Genomic DNA, 20,251 nt, shown 5'->3' on the forward strand with positions numbered 1-20,251 from the left:
GATCAGCCTTCCGAGCGAGTGCACGAAGACAACGGACGATACGACAAAGTTTGCTATTTACACGAGCATGAGATACCACGGGCGAGGAGTGAGGAGTTGAAAGGGGACGGCCATGTATGGCGATTTGACGAGGCATGATACACAGGCGTAGAGGGTGATATATCACGAATCAGACTATTGGCTACCATACGCCTTCTTTTCTCATACTACTACCGAGGGGCTGTCTCCTCTGTGATCGACTGACCGTGGTGATTTAGTGTTGAGGAACTCAAGGTCGATGACATTCCAGGGGCACAGATATAAGTTGTTGGACCAGTGTAAGCGGGAGACGACGCGTGTAGCAAGCACCCGGCCGGGATACTGAGCATATATAGCAGACACGTGCTGCTGGCCGATTCGACAAGGACTTGGGAAACACATGGACGCGTTGCCACTCACTCATGTGGGACCACCTGTCGATGCGTTCCAACAGACAGATTTCCCCTGATTCGAACAAGCCACTTTGAAGATGGCACCTAAGCATAGCCTACGGTGCGACGCCATTCTGGTATTGCAACACTTCACTTCAACATCGTTATCCCCGTGTTTATGTGTGGTAAGCGCGCATATCTCGCGTCTTAGTTGATTAGGTGATCCGCACAGTAGAGTCGAACTTGCAGTACTGGTGTGCAGCGCGCATACCTATACAAGAAAACCCCGTCCCGAAAACAGAAAAGTCGAGGTGCAACGTACAACAGTAATGAATACAGTGTTCCTACATTCCCAATCACCACTCTGGTGTACCATCCCCAGTTCCCGTCTCAGGCCTGGCCAAGTCTAGCCCGCGGTGCAAACCCCACTTCCACCCCACCAACGTACTTCATCACGACGCAGGGTTTTGATTTCGCCACAACAGATTACTATTAGATCTTTCTCCGCGCTTGGCCTTCAGCTTCGTCGTCTGCGTTGCCAAATTTGGGCTATGAATGTTGTACTTTCCATTTTCTCCATCAATTCCCTATCACAACCGTCTCCTTAGCTCAATTGGGAGAGCGCCAGACTGAAGTCTCAGTCACTAAATCTGGAGGTATCGTGTTCGATCCACGAAGGGGACAACGTGCTCGAGCTTGCTCGGGATTCTTCGAACTATTTTTTTTTGCGCGTGTAGGTAGCATGGCGGGCGCGCCTGGCATGTATCCTTTTTGCTGGTGTTGGCGGTTTGAATGAGAACACCAGAAGTGCTCTAATGAGTACTATCACTTTTGAGCATAGTACAAATGCACCTAACAGACGTTGTAGGCTTGTAGACTGTGGGTTTTGACTAAGCGCACTGGAAGGCTGGTCATGAAGTGCTTTTGTTTTGAGCACCTGTATGTCATAAGGGTGATGCTAATCATTACAGCAAGATCCTGACCCTTCCTCTCTTCTTGGACAGCTTTTTTGTGCATTTTGCATGCTGAACTCCCAGCCCTCCTTGTAGAAACCGAAAGCATCGTATTGCTCCCCGGGAAACACGCCCTGTTACAACCCTCATATCGCCAACCTGCTGTTGTCCGTCCATCCCACCCACACCCCACCAATCTCCCTCGCAATATCCTCCGCCGTCCTCCCATTCGCATCCCTCAGACTCCTGATATCAATCTTGTCTTCTGTAAGCCCCCTCATGATACCCATAGCCTCCGCCTCCTGGAAGACCTGCGTAGGGAAGTCCAGTAGCGGATAGTTACTCGCCAGCAGCAGTAACAACCACGCGACCTCTCTGCTCTGCGCATGCACTGCGGCATGTAGTCCCGACTGCATATCCCCAATCGGATCCTGGTATCTCAGCATCCTATCAATGCCCACCTCCTTCTCAGGATGATCCGTAGTGCTCATCTCGACATCGCCCTCGTCGTCCTCGCTATCATCGTCATCGTTCAGCAGCAGCTCGACCACAGCCTTGTAATCGCCTTCGCGACAGAACTCGAGGAAGGCGCGCGCTTTCCTGTCTTCCGGGTACGCTTTCAGGTATGATTCTTCGGTGAGGAGGGGTAGGATATCGAGGTTCTCTTGGATTCCGCCTTCGTTGTTGAGTCGGCAGAGGACCTTTTGTTGACCGTCGCCTGTGCTGGAGATTTCTTTGCCGCAGTGGGGACACGAGGTTATTTCGTAGGCGGAGAGGAGACAGTCCCTGCACGTGGTGTGTTAGCGATAGTATGCGTTTGCGCCGAAAAGGTATTGCGTACCAGTGGAAGTGGCATCCGCAGGTTAGCTGGACGTCATCGGGATATGTTTCTGGTGCCGCCGCGGGTCCTTTGCCGGATGACGATGCGCCGCCCTCGTACTCTTCGTCCTCGTCGCGCTCGACTTCTACCTCCAGGGGCTTGTCGCAGATGACACAGGTAGACATTTTGGTGCTTTTGCTATGTACTTCAAAGATGTGACGGTGTTGGTGTTACGGGCGGGGCTATAGCGGGGGTTGTACTTTTTTTGTCGCTAAAACGGGAGGGCGTTCACGCGTCACGCGTCAGCGTTTACACGGACGTCATCGACCTCTTGTGGCGGCGTCAAAGACTTTTGGGGGTTCCTGCTGCTCATGAATCCATTATGTCCTTGTATTAATTGGCTATTAATGTCTGTATTATCGCAATCGTTGATAGCTCGGGTTCGTCCACATCAGAGAGACGCGTGCGAGCGCGATCCTTTCCCGTCCTGTTCCCCTCGGCCTGCCTTCACCCACACGACTTCTAATGGCGTCTCTCACGACCCTTAGACCATTGCTGAACCGTGTGCCAATCTCGTGAGCTGTCGAGTTCGCTGTCGCCGGGCGGTAATCGGTTCGAGATACTCGCTGCATGGCACGGTTGGGCGGCATGTCGTCGTCCTGTCCATAATCTTGTTCTGCAAAAGCTGTCGACCTCTCTTGGTTCTTCGTCTTCAATTGCTTGAAGTAGCTATCGTAAAGCTGACCCCAATCCACTAGGATAACCCCTTCTTCCATGTTCCAGTACCGAATCGATTTGTTCGATACCCCAAGTGTCCAGTGTTGCCCGACACTCATCGTCACATTGCATCTGGATCGCGACGCGGAGAAAATTCGGGCCCATCCGTAGCAGCCCCGGCGGTCTTCGTCTCGCCATACGCTTGAGATTGGTGCTTCTTGGTCGACGGAGAACACAGCGACAGTTGGATCCTCCACCAGGAATCGATTGAATTGCAACCGGAAGGTGTGATTCCGGCAGCCGAGATTGGAATTGATTATCGTGTGAGGTAGATGGGCTACTGGGCCTCGATGTGACATGGCCGGTCTTGAAGTGCAGGTATTCGGATTCCGTGGTGGGCTCAAATCGGTGGCGCGTCGACACATATTGCAGGAATGATCTGAGAACTCGTGGTCGGTCTTATTGGAGCTGAACATGTTTAAAAGCGGAAGGCAGAGCATACTGAAAGGCAATGCGAAAGTGTGCGTAGAATAGGCAGTGTTGACGGGAAATGAACAGCTTGTCAACACGTTCAAGGTGGTGCAAACAATGCCATGCAGGCTTTGCTTGTTTCCGTGGGCGATCGAGTTGTCTTCCAAATACCAATTCCGGCACCCTGTGTCTGCCACCATAGCCAGGTACGTGCCGGACTACTCCTCACCGTACCATGGTAATGTCGTTGCGTGGCCCTTTTCATCGGTCGCGCTCCGCAGGCTAAGGCAGGGAGGGGGACTCTCCAGGCCGGCAAGTGAGGAAAAACAGCATGAGCCTTTGCTTTTTTGGAATACCAGAGCTAGCGCACGCCCGTTCTCTCGAAGGAGCACAAGCTCCGTCTCACCGTCATCTCGCCAGCGAATGCTTGCTGCGGAGGAGAAAAAGCACTGCGATTATCTATGGAACAACAATGTACATATGCATGGCGTACGAGCGAATTGTAGGAATTGGTCGCTCGTAAACTCCACAAAACAACGTACAACACCAAGACCTCACACACCACTTCAGTGATCCCTCGGTCTGCTTGGCAGAATTGGCTGCCTTCCTGACCGCCATGAACATCTTCAGAATGCCATGCTTGGCCCAACGTAGTGCGTGCCCTTTCCATATCAAATCTCCGGCGCCTACGACATCCTCAACAAACCAATACCAACTGCCCTTTACTTTTGACATATCGTAGAAGCATCGAAGCTTCCACGTGCTGTGCGATTGTGGCTCGTGAATCAGTGTAATTACCGCCGAGCATTTGCAATGTGGCGTTTTTGGTGACGGAATGAGACGGACTTGACTTCCTGAACGCCAGGGAGTTGCGCATCGAACGCAATTTGGTTTGCGATGCCTAGAAGACGACGCTGTTAGCACGTTGTTCCTTCAAAGCTGTCAGACTGTGTTTACCATTCCATTCCTCATCTGCCCTCCGATCCTCTTCAGCCATCTCTTCAATGCTCTGAATGCTCCTCATCTGGGGCTGCTGCCTCTTCTCCAACTCCATCCTCGCAGTCATCTGCTCCATTATTGCTTGCTCGGCATCTAGTTGCTGTATGCTATCCTTGTTCCGCAGTAGAAGACGGTGTGACGCTGACTTCCAGATCGCCCTCGAGTCTCCGATGCTATGCTGAAGAGGCTTTTCCCAGTCTTGTTCCCAGCCCCGCGCTGGCTCCTTACCCGTTGCAGATAAAGCGGTTTGAGAATGGAATGCTGGTGCGTGGAGAATCCGGGCATTGGCAGTTGGTTTAGGTTGGATGGGTACGGCGGCCGATCTTCCTAATCCAGAAGGACAGTATGGCTTCTGGACTTGATGCTTGCGGACGTTAAGGGGTCGGATCGTTACGTCGACCGCAGAATCGTATCTGTCAGAGGGAGGTGGAGGCAGCTCTCTCCTGAGTGTTCGTTGCAGCTCAAACGACTCTTGCCATGAAAGCACGGATCGTGGGCCTTCTAATAGGCCTGACACATTTGCGTTTTGTTTCTGGGGCTCACCAACAGCTCGCTTGGTCACCCTTCCAGCAAACATCGGTGTTTGCGAACCCAGTCGCCCTCCAACAAGTGAATTTACACTCGGGTTTACTAGCCGAATAGTCTCGTCTGTCGGATTCTCTTGCGGTGTAGCCTTTCGAAGGCTTCCTGCTGAAGGCAACGCCCATTTAGTTTGTTCATCCCATGCTTTGGTGCCGCCGTTGTGTACCTTTTTCGAAGGCTGCTCTCTTCGACCGATGAGCCCTTTGCGTGGCGTGTGTCGGACATCGGGGCGACGTACAGGCGACGATGCCGTCTTACCCATGTCCACATAGCTAGCGGATTTGTACTTGCGGTGCGGATGGTGGTTTCGTAGACAGCTGCCAAGCTTCCTAGCCCAGCGGCGGAGACGAGATTCGCGCTTGTGGACGGTCATGATCGTAATATCAAAGTCAGTGTAGTTGTTTCCAGCGTTTTTGGGGTGAATTATTGCGTCAAAATTGTATAACGTGGCTGCTTGTGAGAACATTCGTGGAGATGCTCTCGCGACCAAATAAACCGTCACAATGTTATCCAACGTTCTCATAGCAACGTTGTTCTGCTCCACTCTTCAAGCGGGGCCGATGATGATGTTCCTGCCCTGCTTATCATCCGGGTCCCTGAGTAACGCTGACGCCTGTTGCGGATGCCCGTTGGGTGGCTGCTTGGGAAGGGACAGCAGTTCCATGTTTCCAGTCATCTAGCCGACCAACGCACCCAACCGTTTACCGTTTGACCGAATAGATACCTAGGTAATATTCTTGGATTCTCGAGCCACGAAGTGTTTGCGCTGGTAGTTGTGGCCGCGCAGTCGGTTCGTCGCTCCGCTGTTCAGTCTCGAGTGAGCCTATCTGGTATACAAGCTTCCACTAGCCTGTCCAGGAGACTCCATAGGCCCTGGGCTAGTCTGCACGCTTCCCAGATAGCACCACCGACAACTAGGACAGACAACGCGGTGGCCACGATGACAACGCCCACCACAATAAAGCCTAGCACGTGCGTCACCGACAGAAGAGGCTCTGTGATCCGCCATTCCACTTTCTTCTTTCCTACTCGTGCGAAGTAGAACGCCAGGAAGCCATACCGGCGCACCTGTATATCACGATCGAGACGTCCCACATATCCCAACCACTCTGCAGCGGTTATTGTGACCTCTTCCCCTCCTCCAACAGAAACACTGATCTTCTGCTCGAACCTCGCGATGCGATTGCACAATCCTCCGAAAGCCAGCTTGACAAGCAAAGCTTGGTCACTGATGCATGCTATGCGCAGCTTTTGCTTGTCACTGAAAAGTGGCGTGATGGTTCTCAAGACTGTTTCGATGGGGGAGTGTCCAAGGCTGCACCAGAAGCAGCACCGAGAGAAGTGAACTTGCTCTTCGTGGAAGCATTTCTGTACTAGTACTTCTTTGGCGCAGCTGTAGAGTTGACGAGAAGTGGGGCGCGCGCTGAACCAGAGTTCTGATGGGGATAGGTAACTGCAGATGTTTAGGACGAGTTCGTTTGGCAGGCTATCCATCGAGGCTGTCGGCGGGGTCGAAGTTCTGGAAGGTTTGGAAGACCGCAGAGAGACGCGCTGTGTCGCATTGCGTCCTGAAAGTCCAGTCTCGCCTCCAGTGCAGTATAGTAACATCCTCGTGAAGCGCGTAGCGAGTGACAGAGCGGGATCCGACGATAGGAACCTTGCGGCATTAATACCCATCATTGTGTTGATTTCTGATAATGCGTAATGGTCGTATGAGCTTAGCTTGCTGTACCTTGTCTTTACGAGGGGGTAAAGCAGGGCATCATGCTCGGACTTTGTACCGGCTCAAGGCTTTGGTTGAGGGGTGCTTGGTGCTGGTCTCACACCGATGGGTGGCTCACAATTGGGTAAGGAAGGGTGAGGCTGAGGAAGCTGATGGTTCTGGGCCGCATGGCATCAGGCGCAACGTCGAATCGCAACTGTTGATGCAGTCATACCAGTTTCCCAAAAGGGTAAGAGGCTGCATATGCCTTTACACTGGCCTTAGGCGAAACGGGTTCTTATACAACTGACAGGGGAGTGTGCCTCGCATAGCGACAGCGGAAATCCACCGACAGGCGCGGATTGCGACGGGTAGGTGTATCGAAAAGGGAGCCAGGGAACCCTGTGGCGTCGTAAGACTGAGCGCTCCCAAGGAAGTGGAAGCGATACGATCTGATCTTGGCACACGGTACATTGTAGATGCTGAAGGACCCTTAAGGCCCCACCCGTCTCTTTCCTGGTGGTGTGATTTACTGCTGACGCAGAGAAACTTACATTTTTTGCGACGTGAGTTGCGCCACGCTGACTGCCATCAACAGCTGCGTGCTCACCATCGTGGTATTATCATCAGCGCCTGGGCAGCAGTCCTGCTACTATACGCAATGCCATCTCTCGAATAGACCAATGGATCGCATGTGCTGGGAGACGGATCGGCATCTACTGGGTTCATCTTGGTCAGCATCCATGAATCAGCCTTCCTGCAGGTGCACCTGAACCTTCTGAGATGCTCCATCTTGGTCGCAGCCGCTCGAGACAGTATGTGTGGCGATATTGATGCAACAAAGCTTCAGCGTATTCTGATATCTAGTGGGTGGGTTCATCAGTCTCTTCTTCGTCGCGTGAACAATCCGCCGAAGGCAGGGTGGTAGGTTGCTCCGAGGACGGGAGCAGCACGGACCCTGACACGCCTGGTTGCGGCCTCAGCCGCTTCCCATCCAGATGACGTCGCACGCGAACTCCGCTCTCTGACAGCCTGACGCTACCAGGTTTCACGTCGCAAGTAACTTTAGGTCGCCAAACGACCAGCGAGAACGCACACATCGAATGAGAACGAGGCATGCTCTCATGGAGAAATATCTGCAAAAACTCGGAGGATTCAAAATCTCGCCGCGTCTTGGGAAACGGGCCGAAACTGAGCACACGCCCACGTCCTACCAAGGAGAAATGAGACGCCAAGAGATCTTTGTACACGCTGCACAACACAACAAGAAGCTCTAGAATTTTTTTAGAATGCCTACCTTATATTTTATATAGTAGACTCTTTTCTCTATAACATAAATTTCTTAAGAGCTAGTTGTTGTAGCGTTGTAGGGTTGTAAAGTTGTAAGTCGCTTAGAAAGTGTCGCATTTTCCCCTGATACGACGTGCGCCCATGGCCCAAATGAACCGAGGTGCTTAGCAGTCGAGGCCTCCCCTATATTTTGGAATCAGTACTAGTCCCCCGCCGAACCTCGTCCGCGATCAGTAACCGGTTCAATCTTCACACCGAAGGGGTGTATATTGCACCGCAGCTTCTAGAAGAGAAGTACATGTATATTAGAACGCGCGAGCTGGAGAATAGCAGAATAGCATCATCGTTACCAAAAACATAACCGTCAAAACTGCACGAGGGCATAAAACCAGCGTTGAGGCTAACCAGACACCTACACAACATTTGGAGTTCAAGAACACACCATTCGGCACCAACCCGCACGAAAATCAATAACCAGGTTCCAAGATGCAGAATAATCGTCAACTAAGCGATCCGGTGACATTGCCATCCGGTCTTGTGTTCAAGAACAGGCTACTCAAGGTAGACAACGAAGAAAACAAACGCAGTGCGACCATGTTCCTAACACACCCATAGGCAGCGATGGCAGAAACCATGTCAAAGTCTCATGACCCAACAGAGACCCTTATGTCGGCCTACAAAGCATGGGGAAAGGGAGGATGGGGCGGAATCATAACGGGTACAGTAGAGCTCTCACCAACTGATCTTTTTCAAGACTAACATGCAAAGGCAACGTGATGATCGATGAGCGCTGGCTCGGAAACGCCCTCGATGTCTCTCTCACACCCAGCACTAACCCCGAACTCATTGCTCAATGGCGCAGATATGCAGAAGCATGCCGTATCGAAGGTACCCCAGCGATCGTCCAGCTTAACCATCCCGGCCGCCAAAGTCCTCTTGGAGCAGGTTCAAAGGGGTTATTCGAGAAGAACATCGCACCAAGCCCTATCGCACTACAGTTCGAAGACAACATCTGGGCGAAGACGGCGCAAAAACTCATTTTCGGCACCCCGCGAGAGATGACAGTTGCAGAAATCGAAGACGTGGTGAAAAGACATGCCGACGCAGCCAAGTTCCTCAGCGAAGCAGGTTTCGACGGCGTAGAACTGCACGCCGCACACGGATACCTACTCAACATCTTCATGTCTCCGAAGACCAACCATCGGCAAGACAACTACGGTGGCTCAGCATTCAACCGCGCCCGAATCGTTCTCGACATCATCAATGCTATCCGCGCTGTCGTTCCATCTACATTTACAGTCGGCATCAAGCTCAACTCCGCTGACGTCCAACATTCCAGCGATATGGAGGACGTTATGCAACAGATCGGTTATCTCAAGGATACCGGTATCGACTTCCTCGAGATCAGCGGTGGATCGTACGAGAACCCTAGGATGATGAAGGGCGACGAGCCACAGCCTGGCGAGAAGAAGGTGTCTGAGCGTACCGCGAAACGCGAGGCTTTCTTCCTTGATTTTGCGAGGGTGGTTAGGCAGAAGTTCCCAGAGGTGGTCTTGATGGTTACGGGCGGTTTCCGCAGCTTGACGGGTATGCGTGCCGCGCTGGAGGAGAATGCTTGTGATTTGATCGGTTTGGCGCGACCAGCTGCTGTGGACTCGAGTTTTGCGAAGAAAGTCTTGGAGGCAGAGGCTACGGGTGGTGATGTCAGTCTGAGGTTGGATGCTGTGAAGCCGAGCTGGCTGGTCAGCAAGATTCCGGTCAAGGCTCTAGGTGCTGGTGCGGAGAGTGTAAGTCTGGTCCCCGAGAAGTGAAGATGTGGATGCTAACGAAATACCAGGCTTTCTACGGCGCTCAGATCGAGCGAATTGGTAAGGGACTGCCAACAAAGACACCTCCTACCACTGCATGAGATGAAACTGGAAGACCTGTGTCGCTTTTATAATATCTCAAACTCTCTAATGTGGTCAGCCATCGTTTTGTACTCAGGAGTTCAACAATAGATTTCCGGGCATTATACCAATCCAATCAAGCTTCTACACGTTGTAAAACCTGTCCTGGAATCTTCCTGGTTGAGCAAATGCCATACTGCTGATGATCTCATGCGTTAACTAGAGAATTGGTTAACTGTCAACACATCGTCAAAAGAAGCGTGATCTAGATACTTTACAATCCGAAAGCTTTCGTGTAGGAGTTGCTGCCACCTTATGCGTCAAGAAAAATGCGGCGACGTCTATTTCCATCTCTTGTGGATTGCTGTAGATGAGAAAGCAGCCTAAGGTGCCCGACTGTGCCGCCTCATCCCAGCCCAGAGCTCCACCAATAAGAGCCTCGGATCAGGTACAAGTTTCCAGTAAAATATGTGTTCGACGGATATCTCCAAACATACCGGATGCGGTATACTGAACTTGACCAATGAATGGTTTCCTTTTGGTACCAGTTTCCAGTAATGGGCCGCCTGTTGCAGCATTCGACGGATGTTTAGGTCCTGCCTGATGGAGGAGGTTGACAATAGCCAATGGGCTTGCAGTTTGGAGGGCCGAGTTGCTTCCATGCCGTCTTCAATGGATTTCAAAAGTTGCCTTATTTGGGTGACTGCGCTCAGCCAATGAGAATGCGTTTTATGTACCTAGTTCAAGGTTTTTGGGCGCTGTTCACCTGGAGAGTGCTTAAGTCTTCGATGGTTTTTGAGAACTTCCGAATGCGGTAGGTTGAGCTCGGATCACCACCGAGCCGCGGCGATCCCAAAAGATTTGGGACTTGCACGGCGGGCTGCATCATCGTGTCATTCACGTCTGCTGTGCTGTTTACAACTCGCTGCTTTCGTGTGGCGCCTCCGTCCATGTCTATATGCTCTAATTCGGTGCGAGTATTGTCGCGCTCTCGGATTTCGCCAAGCAAAACGCTCCTTCCGTTCCTGTACCAGACACCCACGATCCAGCAATGGCAGTCCGCCACACGACCAGTTGCTCGCCGCAATATTCACACGCCTTCGCGCCCGTACGTTAGCGAGGACATTCCCTTCGAAGACGATGCAGATCTACCGCCTGTTGTCGATCAACAGCCTCCCCGAAAGACTACTATATCTCGCACCGAGCGGGCCGTGTTCCAGAAGTTGTACAGGAAGTTTGATAATGAAGGGCGCCAACAGAAGAAGAAAGACCCTTTGGTAGATGTCGACGAGGTGTTCGAAGAGTTCCAGAAAAATACAGAAGATATCCCGAGTACAGAAGATATCCCGAGACCCTCGCTAGACAAGGTTTTCGACGAAGTGCTGAGAGGCGACCCGCGATTGCGCGCATTGCGTACAGAGAGAACGAGGGCTCGATCTAACAAGCAAGATGCTGCAGGTGCAGAAGTGGGTAAAGCGCAGAGTAGCAAGAAGAAGGGCTCGAGTGTGGAGGCAGCAAAGCTCAGAGAATTGCGTCTGGCGGAACAAGAACGGATCGATAGCCTCATACGCAACGCACCCACCGATCGCGCCCTCTGGCAAACCCTCGAGCGCGAAGTCTTTGCCAAAGTACGCGACCTAGATCTCGACAACGCCAGCGGCAGCCCCACGAAACAGCCAACCGCCAAACCCAGCAACAACGCATCGAAGAAGTCATCAGAAGCAAAAGCTGCTTACAAACCCTCCCCACCCTCCACCGACGCACGCATCCTCTTTCACAACTACCCCTACCACCTCATAACCGCCGTCATCACCCTACGCACCGAGTTCCCCTCCTCCCCCCTCCCCTTCTCCATCCTGCCCACGATCAAAAAGCTCGGCCGCTCCTCGCACGCCCTCGGCGCAACGACAACGCTCTACAAGCACCTGATCCGGACGGCATGGATCCAGCAAGCCTCCTACATAACCATAAACATGCTGCTCAAAGAAATGGACGACAACGCCATCGACTTCGACGCCGACATCCTCGGCCTCCTCGACGCAATAATCAAGGAACATAACCAAGCTAGGAGTGGCGGGCTGGGCAAAGAGATGGCCATGTTGTATGGCATGGAGATGTTTGCTGATGGCCTTACGAAGATTAATACGTGGAGGAAGGTGGTGGCGGAGAGATTGGGTTTGAAGAGTGAGGAGAAGAGGGCGAGTAGCTCGCTTGTTAGGAAGATGACGGGGCCGGATGATCCGAACTGGAAAGGGCGGAGTGGGTGGTGGAAGAAAGATGGTAGTGCACAGGGGCTTGGGTCACGCGAGAAAGCTGGCGCGCAGGACTATATGCCGCTTGTTGAGGGTGTGAATTCGGGTATTGATGGCTCTTTCCCTGAGACGGCCTCTGCGAAGGGTGCCGAACAGGTCGACTCCTCTGAAGACGCGATTCCATCGAGCGAGGAGCCCGCTGCTGAACAGTCAAAGGAAGACGAGCCCACCGATGATAAACGTGCGGAAGTCTTAGTGTAGCATCATCACGTATACCACATTGTATCGTCACTCCAAATGCTAATATTCACTTCGCGGATGAGACATAATCGATACTTCCCACGTTCACCTAGATCACGATAACCCACAACATACATTTCCATGACGTGCAACAGTGAATGAAGATAGTTAATTCCAAAACGCCTACTACAAGCCCTGCACTCATACAATCATAACTAATGACACCCGAACTCTACAAACTCTCCCAGCCCCCATTGTTAACATCGCCCTCCAACCTCCTCGCAATCAGACTCTGCACTCCGCCTTCCAGCCAAACCTTCCTCAGTAACGCATCATACCGCTTCTGGTTCAAGAAGAGCTGGTGATGACGGCGCAGCGCGGGATCAACTTCACCGTGCTTATCAAGATAAGGAGCGACGTGCCAGGTGCCGTGGTCGAGATTGAGGAAGAGAATCATGCATTTGCGGATGTGAATGAAGAGGCCGATTTGCCCGCCGCATCTATAGGTTGACACGTTAGTATATGATTTTCTTGAATGATGTAGCGACTGTGGGGAAAGGACGTACTTTGCCAAATGCTGGTTACAGCCTCCACGGTTTTTGTTCGTCATACAGCACACGGCTTGACTGCACATGATCTCGCCGCAAAAGAGGCAGAGTGCGGGGTCTGTCAGTTCTTTGCCGGTTGTGGGACAGCGGCGGCGAATCGCTTCGTCGGTAAGGGTGTCGTAGTTCTTCGGTAGGCCGACGAGTTCGAAGATGGCGGGGTGGGATAGCGAGACTACTGGCTTGAGCGGGTTGTTGCCTGCTTGCGCCCAGAGGAGATGGCGAAGCCAACCTCCTACGATGGAGCGCGTTGTGTGGGCTGCTGATGTACCGCTAGCGAAGGAGGCAAATATCTCGTCGAGGGACGGTAGTCGGAGGATGGAGGAAAGACGTGCAAGTTCGGGCTCGTCTGCGCGTTCGGCGGGGACGAGTGGGAGGTCGATGCCGTAGCGTACGTGCATGAGGATAGCCGCTTTACGGACGAAAGGCAGAGCGTAGGTTGAAACCATGGTTTGTATGAATCCGAGGAAGTTGGGTTCTTTGAACTGTGATGAAATGGACATGTTATCTGTGTCCAACGAGGCGGGTGAGTCGCCCGTGTTGACGACGTTGAATACGACACAGACAAAGAAGAGCAGGTTGTTCATCTGGTCAGGCGACGACATGAACCCATTGCTGACTTTCTCCTCACTGATAAACTGCTCGGGGGACGACACGAAGGGTTCTGGATGCAGTGCCATCTCCTCGGCAGCCTGATTCTTCACACCTAGTGCAAAGACAAAGACTACCCGAACAATCTCAGCGAGGTAACACAGCCGCATTATGTGGTGAATGTCGAGATTGGTTGCCGGCACGACGCCCACCGCGCACTCTGAGAGGAAGATGAACGGATCCTGGCATAGTAACGGTGCGATGCTCTTAAGATCGAAACTCAGTACATCTGGGTCAGAGATGCCTGGATGTCCGACCAACAGCTGGCGGAACTGGCGACGCTGATTTTCCGAAAACTCATCTGTGGTCTTGGTCGGTCCCTGACCACGTAGGCTTCCGATGGCGATGTACGACGAGACGGTCTCAGAAAACACCCGTAGATGGGTGATTGCTTGCGGAGAGATCTTGTCTATCAACGTCCCACGCGCTGATTCGGACTGCACGCCTCGCTGAGCAATCTCGGCTGCGGCGATAGAATACCCAAGAGCTTGTGCAAGCGCGTCGGTATGCGTGAAGTCGTTTGTAACTGCGGGTGTATGCGGATATGCGAACGAGGAGTGAACGTTGTTGACTTTCAAGGTCTCTCTCAGCCTATGGTAGATCTTGATCAGTTCTCCCATTGGAACATCCTGTGTGAGAGCTGGACTGCTCTGAGAAGATCCTAAGCCAGCTTCGGCGGCCTCAGGAGGCTGCACACCCAGGAACGCTGGGACCTGGAAGCGAGGTGCAAGTTGTCCTGATTGTGACAGAGCAAGGCCAGTCGAAGGTAGCGGTGGCTTCAGCAGATCAGGCAAGCGACTCGATATTGGCTGGATGAAGTCCCGTTCTGCATATTCATACAACATCTTTTGATCGTGCGACAAGTCTGCTGGAACCTTCAGACCCTTCTCCAGACTCTTGTGGATTGCAACCAGTTGTGATTCCAGCCAGGTATCGAATGGCTCCTCAGTCTCAAGAACACCCGTGCTAGACACCTTCTTTGCTTTCCAGATGATTGGCAAAAAGATATTTCCAAGGGCTTTGCACAGGGGACACATAAACTCCTTTAGCTCAGGCCGCTCGGGGTGATTGCGCGCAATCTGGCTGACATGACGTCTCTGCGTAGCATTCAGGTATACCTCAAAGCATGCGAAATGCATGATGTGTCCGCAGCCAGTAGTGACTGGACCAGGTGTAACCGAAAGAGGAGGGAATCCTTTTCCTAGTTCTTGTCTTTCGCTGGTAACGCGCTCACCTGAAGCAGTGACCTTCTCTACCGTACGCCGGTTCTTGCCGGCCACACCGAATGGGCGCAGGTCCTCAGCAGATCGATCGAGACTGGCCGGCGTCTGCACGACTTCGTCCACCCACTCTTCATCCTCGAGAGGAGTTTGCCGCATGATTCTGCTCTCAGAAATATATCCAAAAGAACCATAGAGTCTCTGCTCGTTGCAGTCTTCCTGACACAAGATGCATGTACCGGAGGGGTATTTTAGGGTCTTCTCTTGCTCAACGAGCCCCCCGGTCTCATCTTCCAAGTCGCTAAAGTCATCTTCACCCCAGTCGAACTCCTGGTTGGCCAAGAACTTGCCCTGTTGCTCTTTGAAGGCTGCCATAACTTTCGCCTGCCGGTCGAGTGCTTGCTTCTTCTTGAGCTCTTTGTGTTCCTTGTCCTGAGGTGCGGGTGAGGCAGTATCCATCCTGTCGGCTGGCATGTTGATTGCTGCCGCTGCAATGATGAAAGATTCTTGTTGGCGTTGCTTGAGCCTATGAAGAATCAGGCTTATCTTCGGCTCGCATGCCTTGAAGGCTTCGTTGTCTTGCAGGGTTTTCAGAATCGATAGAACAGTGGGGTGGTCTTTGACGCCCACATTTGCGTTCTTGGTCAACACTGACGTGACAAAAGAGTCGGGCATCTTCTCGGACCAACCATGCTCTCCACTCTTGTCCTCGAGGATAGCAACAAGGAGGAGCTGTAAGACAAACTGGATGTATGTTTCAACGCGAGTGGCTGGTATGCTCGGTGTGGCCGATCCTGCCCTCAACCCATATGCCAGTAGGTAGTATATGATCTGCGTAAACAATGGTGTTCTGGTGAATGCCGACAGGTCTTGGAACAGACCTGAAGGAATCGGGCGGAGCTTCGGCTCATAGACGATGTCGCTAGCTTGTTTTCCAGTCTTCTTGGCCATGTAGGCCTTGTATGTGTTCTCTGCTTCCTCTCTCTGGTTGCGGTTGTACTGATGAAGGTAAGGATCTACCAAATCGATGTACTCCTCCTTCAATTCGAAAGTCCCGCTATCAGATAATCCCTCTGGAGCTCGGAATCTAGTCATTTCAGACAAGACAGCGGGGAATTCGTCCATATTCTGAATCCGATCTGACAGTCGTGCGGTCATGTCAGAGAAAGAGAGTGGCTTGAAGCACAGTACATGAGCAATGTCCTTGCGCATAGACGCTAACTGAGACTCATCGTTGTCCTCCGCAGGTATCAACGATGTGCGCTCGCTGAGAATGATGATGAGCAGATGCACAAAGTCCTCGACCACGTCAATAGCTTGGCTGTCCTCGAACCCATGGTGACTGGCTTCGTACTTGCCAGTCATCCATCCGTTTAGTCCGAATCGGTCAATCATAGACGCTAGGAAGACCGACGGATCGCAAAGGACGAGTGCAGACTGTAGGAGGAAGATATCTCGCTGGTGCGACACGTCTCTCTGTGATACACTTCGATACTGCGTCATCTGATGTCGCAATGTGATGCCGTTCCTGACCCAAATGCCTGCACGCATCTGAGCTAGCCATGAGCACACTCGGAGGGGAAAGTCGAACATGGCTAATAGGTATTCCTTAGGTTGATGCACAGGAATGGATACCATCGCCGGGTTAAAGTCCATCTGCAGTTCGCTGGGTGAGAATAGAAGCAAGCGCAAGATGTCGTTCTGATCCATGCTCCGCGCTCGATCGATGAGCCATGATAGAGTGTAATGAAGTGCGTGATGGAAGCTCATGGGCTGTGTCGCGACAACGTAATCGACAACCTTGTACGATGGCCCATAGAAGGTAGAGGGTTCGGCGTCAAATTCAAAGACCTCCAACGTCTTGAACCTGGTCTCTTCTTTGAGCTCGGTCTGGTCAAAGCGTCTACGTTCAGCGCCTAGAGAATTGATGATGGCTACCTTGGCGGCTGCACGAATAGCACGCTGGATGTTGGACGGGTCCTGACCGCGGCTCCAGGCAAATGATTCGGCAAAGTGTCTACACAACTTGTTGATTTCTCGGGTGATAAGAGAAGCGCTGATCCATGCTTCCGACTCAAACTCAAGATGCTCGCCCACTTGGCGAACATTAGGACAGATACCTTGGTGAAGCTTTACGAGGTCTAAGAACTGTAAGAGGTACCGCGGCTCTTCGCGAATTCGCTCCTGAACGAATTCGGAACCCAAAAGATACTTCATATCGAGGAAGAAGTGATACATTCGCCGGTTAGTCACAGCCCCCTGCTCGAAAGCTAGTGTTGCTTTGGGGTCGACATTTGAAGGGTAGCCGACCTGACGGGTAGTCAAGAAGGTGTAGAGAATAGCCATGAGGTTTGTAAGGAAGTTGCCACGTTCGACAACCTCGGACGTAATAGACGGAGTTGTCAACATCTGCAGAGAAAGGTTGATGATGGAGTGGTCAGGCTCACGGTCGGCAATGAGGTAAAGTTGTGCGAGAGCAGTATAGACGCCAGCAAAGCGTAGACCTAAGAGGCGCTTGAACTCAGGAATGGTGACGACGGTGCTGATGAAGACATCGCGGATACCGATGCGCAATTGCTTCCACATGCGCAAATCATACAATATCAAGTGATCAAGCCTCAGGCGTTGCCAGAGGTCTTCGTGAGGTGGCGTTCCAGGCTTCTTACCGTAGCTTTCAGGCCGTTCTAACCAGTATTTGGCTGGCCGCGCTGGCCGTAGTGGCAGTGACCGGGTATGAGGTGTCTCTGGAACCGGTAGTATCGGCTCGGCATGGCTGAGAGACGGTGCGCCAACCATAGGCTCACTATCTGACTCGGCCGGCGTGACACTCTGCTCGAGTTGAGCACGCTGCGGGTGCGCAGGTGGTGGTGGCGGTGGTGGGGGAGCAGGGTAGCCTGCCATTGTGGCTTCAGACACTTCAAGCGCCTCGTCTGCGCTTTCGTATGCCTCCATCTCGACGTCGCCATCGTTATCCTGAGCGCCGACCTCGTCAATGTCCATATCATCTTGGGTATCTGCTGCAGGCCCGCCATCGTCGTCATCGTCGTCGTCAGAGGCTGTAGTGTCGTCGTTGGTATCGGTGGTTCGTTGTCGCTGGACCCGGATGATACGAGCTCGTCGCTGTAATAGCATGCCGTTGAAGAAGCCATCCATTTCAGCTTCCTTGTCTTCCATCTCGTGATCATCCAGACCGTTCTTGCCGATACTCTGGTTTGATGCTTCGCTGCCAATGCGCCACGGCTTGAGGAGTTCCTCACAGACGGTGCGGCGAAGTATTTGGTTGTCCTCGCCGACACTGCAGCCTGCGATATCCTGTATCCACTCAATGAGTACACCACCCATCTGCTCTCGAAACGTGTCTCTCGCGGATCGAATGGTGACAGTGAGCTTGATCTCCTCGATAATCTTGGCCATGCGAAGGAGGTCTTTCAGGTCGGTTCTGTAGACTATGGCACTGCGGCCGACGTCATTGATCTCGTAGGCCTTTGCCAGGCCGAACGCCAGCTTCTGTTTGCACGCACGAGCGACCTGGTCTCTGACGTCGTTGACCGTGTGTTTCTCATCATTCCACAGTACTAGGCAGAACTCGTCGCATTCCTCTGTCTCGTCGCCCAGGTCGTACCATCGTGAGGTAAGGCGCGACTTGCGCTCGTCGTCGAGGATCGACTCTTCCGACTTGGGGTGGCGCAGTTGCTCCGGGGAGCAGGAGAAGACGTCGATGAGGTAGTCGAGGGTCCGTGCAATAGTGGTGCGAATGGTCTCTGCGAGTTCGTCTGGTAGCATAGAACCCTCTCTCGCCTTGCCTGCAGCCTTGGACTCGCACTCAGGGTCTATCGAGTGTATGTTGCAGTGTACCGGCCGTATCCAGGCCTCGTCATCTCCGCAGTCGCAGCATCCAGAGTTGCCGGGCGAGACGCTGACAAAGACCTGGTGCCCCTCATGGTCGGAAGCGTCAAAGCAGCGGGCGCATAGCACGCAAGTGTCGTCGGCGCTGCATGTCTTACATCGGTATGTAGCCTCGCCATTTTTGAATATATGCCCGCATGGCTTTCCTCTCGCGGCTGGTGTGTATTCGGCGCCTTCTACGGCACCCTGGGCGTCGCGCAGACTCCAAGGCTTCTCTGCATCCGTGGGAAGCCCATTGGGGAAGAAGTGCGCTAGGAATTCGGGGCGGCCAGCAAGAGAGCGGAAGAGAATCTCGCGCAGCTCTCGGTCAGCGGCGAGCTCAAAGCGGTAGTTGTGTCGTCGTGGGAGTTCGCGCAGGTGTCGGCATAGTTCTTGCTCGTGCAAGGACATGTACATGGTGCAGCTTTCGCGGCGGGATGGTGGGGGACGCGAGTGGTGGGCGGAGGGAATAACGAAACTCCAACGGTGAGGTTGTTTGTAGTACGAAGTGCTGGTTTTGTGGGCCAGCCACCGGGGTGAATCTTGGGTTGGTGGAAGGCTCGGTGTGGTAAGAGAAAGCAGCAGGTGCAGGTGTAAGATGCGCGCTACTATGTCATTGCGAGCATCATCTCGTGAAACAGCGCGGACCCCCGAGGCACGCGCGACGCCACCAAGCAGCCGACTGCAAACCTCGCGGGTCGACAAAGGCAATCAATGTCTTTGAGTCTTCTGTCACTTGCTGTTACATGGAAAGACATCCGTTATTCAATGCACATGTTCAATCTGTTCCTTGTTTGAGACAGCCCGATTATGGTCCTCCATGTCCTAGTATCAGCATATGGCCCGTTTGATGCAGCCCTAATTTGTCTGTATGCTAGAATCATCTATTCGACATGCACCAAGCTTTTGTCACAAGTCAGAACTTCCATAAGACACCATCAAACGCAATCATGTCGACGGGCTTCATGTATGGGGATGTAGGTCACATCGCGCCTTGGTATTTCGCATGCTGTAGTATACACCACAATGTACAGTGTCCGCTCCAAAGAACCGTAAGAAAGTGTCTATTTCATGTTCGAACTGAGGTATGGCTGATGTCCTACTCGTCGTCCTCGGCGGCCTCCATGTATCGCTGTTTGATGTCCTTCCATTGGCGCTGTGACTTGTATTAGCGAATGCCATATCCACAATAACAGTCTGACGTACGCCGCGGTTGAGACCGTCCCAGATCTTTTCTGAGCCTGTGTCGAACGCCCTGCACTGCTATCAGTCTCTCTCCTTTCCCCAGGTTCCTCTTCCGGATGCTGTGGCTTACAGTTGGAGACCGAAGGCGGAGCCGAAGACGGCGAACAACATGGTGGTGTTGCTGCGGAGGACCGCGCTGCAGGCGATGGTTAGTCTCGTTCAATCGAAGGTGTGCGCGCGGAGAGACTTGCTTGTAGACGGTGCCGATCATCTGCGCGGGACCATTAGCGGACATTCAAAGACGTTATCCGATCAATTCACTTACGCCAGACATTTTGGAGGTGTCGAGAGGGCTGGGTTAACTGCGGAGGGGGATGTGG

General features: G+C 52.7%; 5 protein-coding genes and 1 non-coding gene across 6 annotated transcripts; 3 read left to right on the top strand and 3 right to left on the bottom strand.

The window, feature by feature from the left end:
* Positions 1 to 1,008: 1,008 nt before the first annotated feature.
* J4E92_003782 lies at positions 1,009 to 1,094 on the top strand. Its single transcript has one exon. It is a non-coding gene; the product is annotated as a tRNA-Phe (tRNA).
* A 415-nt stretch (positions 1,095 to 1,509) lies between these two features.
* On the bottom strand, positions 1,510 to 2,368 carry J4E92_003783 (uncharacterized protein; the record flags this gene model as incomplete). Its single annotated transcript, XM_051495177.1, has 2 exons — positions 1,510 to 2,149; positions 2,205 to 2,368. The coding sequence occupies 2 exons, from the start codon at positions 2,366 to 2,368 to the stop codon at positions 1,510 to 1,512; spliced, it is 804 nt and encodes a 267-aa protein (XP_051354196.1).
* A 1,904-nt stretch (positions 2,369 to 4,272) lies between these two features.
* Positions 4,273 to 5,325, bottom strand: J4E92_003784 (uncharacterized protein; the record flags this gene model as incomplete). The annotated part of the gene is made up of 1 exon (XM_051495178.1): positions 4,273 to 5,325. One exon carries the CDS (start codon positions 5,323 to 5,325, stop codon positions 4,273 to 4,275), a length of 1,053 nt encoding a protein of 350 aa, XP_051354197.1.
* Positions 5,326 to 8,720: 3,395 nt separating this feature from the next.
* Positions 8,721 to 9,755, top strand: J4E92_003785 (uncharacterized protein; the record flags this gene model as incomplete). The annotated part of the gene is made up of 1 exon (XM_051495179.1): positions 8,721 to 9,755. The coding sequence occupies one exon, from the start codon at positions 8,721 to 8,723 to the stop codon at positions 9,753 to 9,755; it is 1,035 nt and encodes a 344-aa protein (XP_051354198.1).
* An 809-nt stretch (positions 9,756 to 10,564) lies between these two features.
* On the top strand, positions 10,565 to 12,346 carry J4E92_003786 (uncharacterized protein; the record flags this gene model as incomplete). Its single annotated transcript, XM_051495180.1, has 2 exons — positions 10,565 to 10,573; positions 10,892 to 12,346. The coding sequence occupies 2 exons, from the start codon at positions 10,565 to 10,567 to the stop codon at positions 12,344 to 12,346; spliced, it is 1,464 nt and encodes a 487-aa protein (XP_051354199.1).
* A 211-nt stretch (positions 12,347 to 12,557) lies between these two features.
* J4E92_003787 (uncharacterized protein) lies at positions 12,558 to 19,103 on the bottom strand (the record flags this gene model as incomplete). The annotated part of the gene is made up of 2 exons (XM_051495181.1): positions 12,558 to 12,825; positions 12,892 to 19,103. The coding sequence occupies 2 exons, from the start codon at positions 19,101 to 19,103 to the stop codon at positions 12,558 to 12,560; spliced, it is 6,480 nt and encodes a 2,159-aa protein (XP_051354200.1).
* Between the last annotated feature and the right edge of the window lie 1,148 nt (positions 19,104 to 20,251).

The sequence above is a fragment of the Alternaria infectoria genome, assembly GCF_024043175.1.
Source record: "Alternaria infectoria strain BMP 0036 chromosome Unknown scaffold_5, whole genome shotgun sequence".
In the NCBI taxonomy this organism is placed as follows: domain Eukaryota; kingdom Fungi; phylum Ascomycota; class Dothideomycetes; order Pleosporales; family Pleosporaceae; genus Alternaria; species Alternaria infectoria.